This window comes from Bubalus kerabau, chromosome 17 (assembly GCF_029407905.1).
Source record: "Bubalus kerabau isolate K-KA32 ecotype Philippines breed swamp buffalo chromosome 17, PCC_UOA_SB_1v2, whole genome shotgun sequence".
NCBI lineage: Eukaryota > Metazoa > Chordata > Mammalia > Artiodactyla > Bovidae > Bubalus > Bubalus kerabau.
Window position 1 is genome coordinate 6139648 of NC_073640.1, and position 8219 is coordinate 6147866.

The following is an 8219-nucleotide window of genomic DNA, read 5'->3' on the forward strand; positions in this document are numbered from 1 at the left end:
AGTGAAAATTTACTTTTTTCTCTCTCTAGAGAAAGTCATCCTGTGTTCCTCCAGAGGCTATAGATAGATGTATAGATACAGAGATATAAATAGAGGATAGAGGGGAGCTATAGAGGCTGTGTAGCTGAGCAATAGATATGTATTTACGTAGAGCAATACCTATAAACATGGAGATACAGACGTTCATATACATGAAGAGGATTATAGATACAAATGTATAGTTTTCCCTTCTCAAGTCATCAGACTTGTTTTCATAAGTTGAAGAACTCTGTCTACATATGGTTGAAGTACAGGAAGGATGTTGGGAGCTCTCAGCTCTGGCTGCATGAGAATCATCTGGGGGAACAATCTAAAAAACTGGGCGTGGTGTCAACACTCAAATATTATAGCAGATTTTGTGGGTAGATTTGTGCCACAAATACCTGTACGTATGCATGTGAGTTTTAATTCCGTAAGTGGTTAATGAAGATACAGCTCATATTAGGAACAATTACTTGTGCTGAGTGTAATTTGGCCATAAATCTTGGTGCTGGAATATTCTGGCACTTGTGCTTCAGTATGAACACCTAGAGAACTCTTGCATGTAGCGCACCCAGATACCAGGAGGATGTCCACCTCACAACTATTATTTGTGCAAAACTGGTATCTGTATAACTAGATGTATGTGTATTGATCTTTCAGCACCTTCATATGGAAAGTAAAGCAGATATGACAAAACAAATCAGATTGATGAAATAAAGAAGTAATTGTTTTTTTTTAGGAAGTAATACTTTTTAAAGACATTTTTATTACCAAGGTAGACCCACATATACCAAAATCTATTTTTAGAAGTTACCTTTTCAAAAGAAGGGAGAAGATGGAGAATGAGAATGGTTTACTGAGTTTTGATAAACATACAAAGTTTATCTGAGGAAAAATTTTATTGGCATATATAATCATGTATGCAAATGTATTAAAACCCCTAAAAAATGGAAGTATTAACATCATTAGACTATGTTTGGTGATGATATGGTGTTGCTATTACAATTTCTTACAATTTTTTGTATGTTTTAAATAAAGTAAAAATACACTTCTAAGTGAAGACTACTCAGTATTGAAGGATGTCCTAATCCATTTAATCGTTCCCTTAATGATGGATACTGAGATAGTGTCTGGTTCCTAATTTAAACCCTTGGAGCTTTGGGGAAAAGATCCGTTTTATGAACTCCATCAGGAAGTACAGCATCCCTTCATTTTTTACATAACAAATTTCAAGTTTGCCTTCCCATGTTGTCGGGAAGGAGAGAAGTTCTGATGTCCCTCAGAGACCTGTTCTCGCCTGCGTTAGGCTACCCTTTGTGGATTTTCCAGGTGGTGGAGGACGTGGTCATCACAGAGGTCATACTTGTCAGTAAAATGCTTTTTTTCCCATAAGAATTTAGCAGATGTGTCCTGTGGTGCTTCCAGCGGCAGAGTGGAGCTTGGAAAGAATCCTTAGTGGAGTACAGAAGATAACCACTGCCCACAAGATAACCTCCATTTAGGTTTCCAGTTGGTTTTTCCTTTCTTCACTTTAATCTTGCCCCTGGCAGAATGGCTTCCACAGTCATTGTTCTTTAAATTCTGATCTGCGTCAAAAGGAAGGAGGCCTGGATCAGATTCAGAATGCCATCTTCCTCCAGAAGCTCAGGCCCTGGTGAGCTTTGCAGTGTGTTCAGAAGAGCCTGAAAATCTTATTCCCTGAGGCACAGCTGGAGTCCTGGAGGGTCCTCTTCCTGTGAATGAGGATTCAAAAAATCTGTACCTTTTACTGACAATCTGTGGATGGCAGGAGTTGACCTAAAGTCTTCTTGAGGTTTCTGTGTATTGCTGGTGAGACTGGATGAGGGTATGAGATGATCTGTAGCTCGCGTGTGCTGTGGCCATCAGTCTGTTTCGATGGTTCCCTTTTGAGGATTCCACTCTACAGTCAGCCTGGCAGCACTCATCCCACCGCTGCAGAACGAAAGATATGTCCACCTAGCCCAGATCCTGTGGCAGTTGTTTTTTTGTGTGTGTGCTTAGGTTGAGGCTGAGGGTAGTCTTCCAGCTGTAGCATTCCCATGTCAGTCTGTTATTGGTGGTCCTGGTGTTCTTGGTATTGGGACCAGAAAGGATCCTGAGTATCTGGGTCTCCTCCCATAGTCAGCGGTACAAGCACATCATTCCCAGATGTTAGCGTGGAGAGAGAGTTCTCCCTGCACAGCTTCACAGGCTGCATGATGACACTTTGTCCTTGGATCACACTAGGGACCCGTAGGAAGGGAGAAGAACAGGTAGAAATGATTGGTTCCTGCTGAAAGAACTGGAGGAAGGAAGAAAATCGGCCTGGGAGAGTCCACAGGTCAATTTCAGGCTGCTGAACTGTCGGACCGGGTCTCACATTTGGGCCATCTAGCAAGGAATTCACAGGCTCACTTCTCCTCTGCCCAGGGTACAGAGATCTTGGGTCCTGAAACCACATCTCTGTGAGAAAAACAGACGTGGACATCATAAGGCGCAAATCTCAAGAGATATATGTATGAAATTAATTACCCTGGTTCATGTGTTCAGTATGTATGTATACATAAGTATATATGTGTATGTATGTATGTGTATAGATATTCATACATACAAACATAGATTTAGGTCATAGCACTTTTAGCAGTCAACCTTAGATGAATTGAAACTTGGCTGAAAAGGCATATGTCTAGGATCCACCCTCCGATTTCAGCAGTGGACCAGGGAGCAAGGTCTCTTGACCAGGCTGACATTTTTTTCCTCTTTATCAGTGTGTGCACAGGAATACATATCTTGTAAACGTGTATAAATCTGAGTAAGGGTTAATAAACATGTGTTTTTGAGAGTCATTCTGCCTAAGAATGTGCTTCCTTGTCATGAACATTGAACATATATGAACCACTTTCCCCGTAATTTAGGTAGGAGAGGGTACTCATGAAGGTGATTTTGTTCCCCAGTTTGACTGTGCCTATAGACTTTTGGAGGGGGTTTGTTAAGAACAGGGAAAGGAGAAGTCTGCACGACATCTAGTTGGTAGAGGCCAGGAACGCTGAAGAATACTATGCCAGGACAGACTGCCCCTCCCAAGAAATATCTGGCCCAAAATGACAACAGTGCCAAGCTTTAGAGAACCTAACTGTTCTCAAAATAGGCATTAACTTTTACATTATCTGCAGTTCTGCTGCTGCTAGTTCTGAATAGATGCATCACTGACAATTTAATTAGAAAATGCTTCCTTTTTCAGGAGTGTGACTTGCAATGCCAGATGTTTACCATCCCATGCCTTTGTCCTTGATTACTGTGATAATCTAGGTTAGTTACAATTTTCCAGCAACCACTCAGAGGGTAACATCATTTAACAGAAGGGGTATTTGCTGCCATAGACATCAAACTTGAATTCTCAATTCCGAATGCCTGTTTGGCTAGTGTTTTCCTGGTGGCAATATCAAGGTATTGGTTCCTCTAGAAAGTTTGAACTAGAATGTTTGATTAAGATCTTGGGATGGCTGTCTGGTCTTGTGTGGCTTCTTTTGGTAAGTATTCTAAAAGAGAACACAGGGACAAAAGGGAGAGTTTTAGGACATTTTTGCATTCAAGCTGGAAACTCGAACTTGAGAAGTTAGTGTTAACCTCTTACTCCCTCTGAATCCCCCTGAGATGACAGAAGAGGAGATTGTTGCCCTGCTCAGAGCAGCAGGACCAAAAAGTCCAAAGCCTTGCTTGCTCAGAACCTGTCTGTCCCAGCCACCTATTGGTGACCCTCAGTTACAAAGAACAAGCTGTAATTGGCTCCAAAACTAAGGATTCTCTGTGGTGAATTTGGGTACAACATGCAGAATTGATTCCTCTCTCAACTGATTCCACTGGTGAACTGCATTGGGACTGGTGGGTTCTTACCTTGAGTATAACGTTCTAGCCTTATACTCATGGTTCTAGCCATGGGTTTGGTCTTCTCCTAAAAAGGAGCTGAACCCCAGTGGTCTGTCTTGCTGTGTGGTTTTTGAACCAAATCTGAGTGGGAAAGGAAGACATGGAAGTCACGTAACGCCGTCTATGTTATCCCAAATACCATTGCAGTTAAACAAAACTAGTTGATCAGTTGCTCTTGGGATAATACCCCTAAGAGAAAGGGCATTATCCTGGGAGTGATGCCATTATTAGCATAAAATTCAGGACAGGACACAATCTGCTCTCAACTCGAATTAGCGTTTCTTGTATGGTCATCCTCAGGATATCCAAAGTAAATTTCACTGGTTTAAGAAGCACCGTTAGTTCTCTCAAAGGAAATCAATCTCTCCCTCATGTCGCATCAACTCTTGATTGGAAATGTCATTTGATAATACATAATATGTACAGACTATATAGAAAAGGATTTCTTTATGTAAGACAGTAGAATTAGCCACAGTCACGAGCAGGGCTAACTCATCCACACTTCCTTTTACTTACCTCATCTTCATCATGGAATAGATAACAGCCCCATATATCTTGCTTTAAAATTATCACTAATATAGCCAGTTGTATTTTGTTTCCTCATTACTGGAGTCAGCATTGCAATGTAAGTTCCAATAATTTCTGAGTGTTCTATTTTGATAATTTGATAATTCATGGTAAGAGTAGAGTGTAAATGATAACCAATATTTGATGAATCACTCATCTCCCAGGCATTGTTCTAAAAGATTATATCTGTTCTTTAAATTAATTAATCAAAATATTTTCCAGTAAGTCTTAAGCCCAAGTGGAAATTGGAAACTAATGAGTGAGTTACCGAGCACAGTGGCTGAAACAAGCTCATCCTACGTTCTTTCTGGACTTGCCGTTCTCCACCTCAGTTCAGACGGGCCCAGTACCTCTCGCGCAGCCAGTCACTAGACGCTCTTGAAAGTGAACGTCTCTCAGTCGTGTCCAATCTGCAATTCCTTGGACCGTAGCCTACCAGGCTCCTCTCCATGGAATTCCCCAGGCAAGAATACTGGAGTGGGTAGCTATGTCCTTCTGCAGGGGATCCTCCCGATCCAGGAATCAGACGTGGGTCTCCTGCATTGATGGCAGATTCTATACTGTCTGAGCCACCAAGGAAGCTTCAGATGTTCCCCCAAAGTGCACTTTTTACTGGGATTTCAGGAAACTGTTTCCTGTTCCTAAAACAAGTACATTAAGAAAAGAGGAAATTTTCTTCTTCCTAGTGTCCCCCCAGACGGATGCTCTTATAGCCCTTACATATAGTGATTTATTGGAAACTATTTTTGATAAAAAAATCTGAACTCATTCTTCTCCTCTAAAAGCATCTTTTTTTCTCCCTGCCCCCCCAAAAGCATCTTTTTTATTGACCTTTATTGGTTTCAATACTGTTTCAGTTGGTGTTCTTGTATTATTTATAGCTCTTCGCTGACTGAAGAAATCCAACTTTATTTTTACATCAGTAGTGTATTCAAAATGATACAATATGGGATTTTATTTCATATAGTCCTGTATGTAAGTTACATTTCTGATATTAGTGGGGGAAAAAAAAACTAACCTGAGAATTGGGAATTTACATGTGTTTATCCCACAGTTTTCCTCACAATTACATATTACTCATTATTCTGCAGTGTATATTCCAGTGATACCATATCATTAATGATACCATATCATTAACATAGTGATCCGATTTCCTATATTCTCTAAATCTCAGAAGTTGACTGAGGGACTAACCTGGTAGTCTAGTGGTTAAGAATCCACCTTCCAATGCAGGGGACATAGGTTCAATCTCTGGTCAGGGAGCTCAGACCCCACATGCCATGGGGCAGCTGAGCCTGTGCACTGCAGCTAGAGAAACCTGTGCATAGCAAGGAGGGGCCTGCGTGCACAGCTAAGACCCAAGGCAGCCAGATTAATTAATTTAAAAAGCTGATGCAGTTATCTTCTATTGGGAGAGATATTCCAGTATATTCTTTCCTCCAATAGTAAATACACCCAGCCAATTGGTAAAAGAAGTAATAGAGGTTTCTTCCATGGTAAAAGAAGTAATAGAGGTTTCTTCCATGGTAAAAGAGGTAACTCTTGTTTTTATTTTGTTTTAAATATATAACAGGAGGGGACTTCCCTGGTGGTCCATTGGCTAAGACTCTGAGCTCCCAATGCAGGGGGCCCAGGTTCAATCCCTGGTCAGGGAACTAGATCCCACGTGTGGTAACTAAGACCTGGCATAGCCAAATTTAAAAAAAAAAAAAAAAATATATATATATATATATATATATATATATCTATCTATGTATATGTATATATAACAGGAAAAACCTTCTGGGAAACATACCTGACAACAGTAATTGCCTGCTAGTGCTAAGCCTACCTTTTTTCTTTACCTTGAACCAGAATAATGAAATATCTGGTACTTACCTGAATTTTAGATTTCTGGAATGCCAATTTCCTTGGCCAGCTGTTTCCTGGTTGCTTGTTCAGGGTGAAGAGCATTCAAACCATGCTTGGATGCTTTTGACTCTGGTTGTAAATAATCTTGCCTTGCTAGGGTTCTTTTTGTAGACTGTCCGATGAAGAGAAAATGGGGAGAAGTATGAAGGATATGTTTACAGATTAAAAACTGTGTGAGCATGTAACTTATGTTTAGTTCAGATTGAAAGTCTGTGGATTCAACGATTATTTTATATTTTTTACTTTAAAGCTATACCTAAAGTCATTCTAAACTGGAGACATGGGAATTCCTTGGTGTTCCAGTGTAAGGACTGTCCCCTCACTGCCAAGGGCTCAACTTCAATCCCTGGTTGGGGAACTAAGATCCTACAAATAGCCCGGCATAGCCAAAATAAAAAAATGACATATAGGTCAAATATATATATATATATATATATATATATATATATATATATATAAAACGTAAAAAAAGACATTCTGTTATCTGAGTTATCAAAGCAAGAAATTACTAGAAATCCACAAAATTATGTGCAAAGAAAATAGGAGTTAGGAAAATAAATGGAAATAAGTGAAACAAGTAAAATATGAAAAAGATTAAAGGGATAAATAAAATATACAAAACTTATTTTGTGATAAAATTAATATTTTAAATCATTAGGTATTGTTAATATATTAAATCATTAGGTATAGTCATTAATATATTAAATTGTTAGATATAAGCTAAATGTAAAATATTGTGTGTGCCGTATAAATTTTTCTCCATTAAAAATGTTAACTTTAAGATTTTTGAAAACCCACTTATGGGACTCAGTGCTGCCTCTTAAATATGGGATTCCATTCTGTTAACTTCAAAGTACCCATCAATCCCCTGACACAACTTACCACTGCAAAATAGGACCTACTTCAGCAATCTGTTCCTCTAATCATAATGGTGACTTTACTTTTTATAAACTCTGGAAAATAAAGCATGTGGCATCACCAAAGAGAAGAGCAAAAGACCACTTGTAGTGCTGGTTTGATCCATCTAGGGAAGAGGCATCTGGATTCTGCAGAGAGGAGCGGACAACGGAGCAGTTCCCCAAGACACAGGATTTATAAACACCCATCTCGTAAATGCTCTCCTACTTAATCCCTTCATTAAATATGAACACTTCAGAAGAAACTTGAAGTAATCAGATTAAGAGGAAATACAGATTCTACCAGATTCTAATTTTGCATCTATCATAACATCTTTCCAAATATGACTTAAAATCTGTGCTTTCTAGTTTATATAATACATATGTATGTATACATTGATATATGCTTTGTTCTGTATAGTTTTAAAAACTTTTGTTTCTTAATTATTTTGGCTTGATGATATTATTTTAATGTTATATGGATATTCGTACTCTGTATTCTATTTTTCTTAGCTGTTACAGAAACATATCTTTTCCATCATTGATATTGTTTATGTGTTATCGTGGCTATTCTATACTCCATAGTTATTAAAAAAAAAAAATGAATCTTAGTGTTGCTATGAAGGTATTCTGTAAATTGATTGATTGTAAATTCAACAGTATGTGTCTGATTCCATTTCCATGATACATCCGGGATGGACAAATCCATAGAGACAGAAAGTAGGTTAGCGGTTTCTAGGGAGTGGAGAGAATGGGGACTGACTGCTAATTGATAGGGGATTTCTCTTTAGAGGTTATGGAAGTTTTAAAAAATTAGCTCTTGTTTTGGTTGAGGGTGGCACAACTCTTTGACTCTGCTGAAAACCACTGGGTTGCACACCCTGAAAGGATACATTT

General features: G+C 38.9%; 1 protein-coding gene across 1 annotated transcript; it reads right to left on the reverse strand.

Annotated features, from left to right (window-relative positions):
- Positions 1–1904: 1904 nt before the first annotated feature.
- DUXB (double homeobox B) lies at positions 1905–7532 on the reverse strand. Its single transcript, XM_055553523.1, is given in 8 exon segments — positions 1905–1953; positions 1955–2028; positions 2030–2484; positions 3411–3494; positions 6403–6461; positions 6463–6486; positions 6488–6538; positions 7426–7532. Coding segments are annotated over 8 exon segments (903 nt in total).
- Positions 7533–8219: the final 687 nt, after the last annotated feature.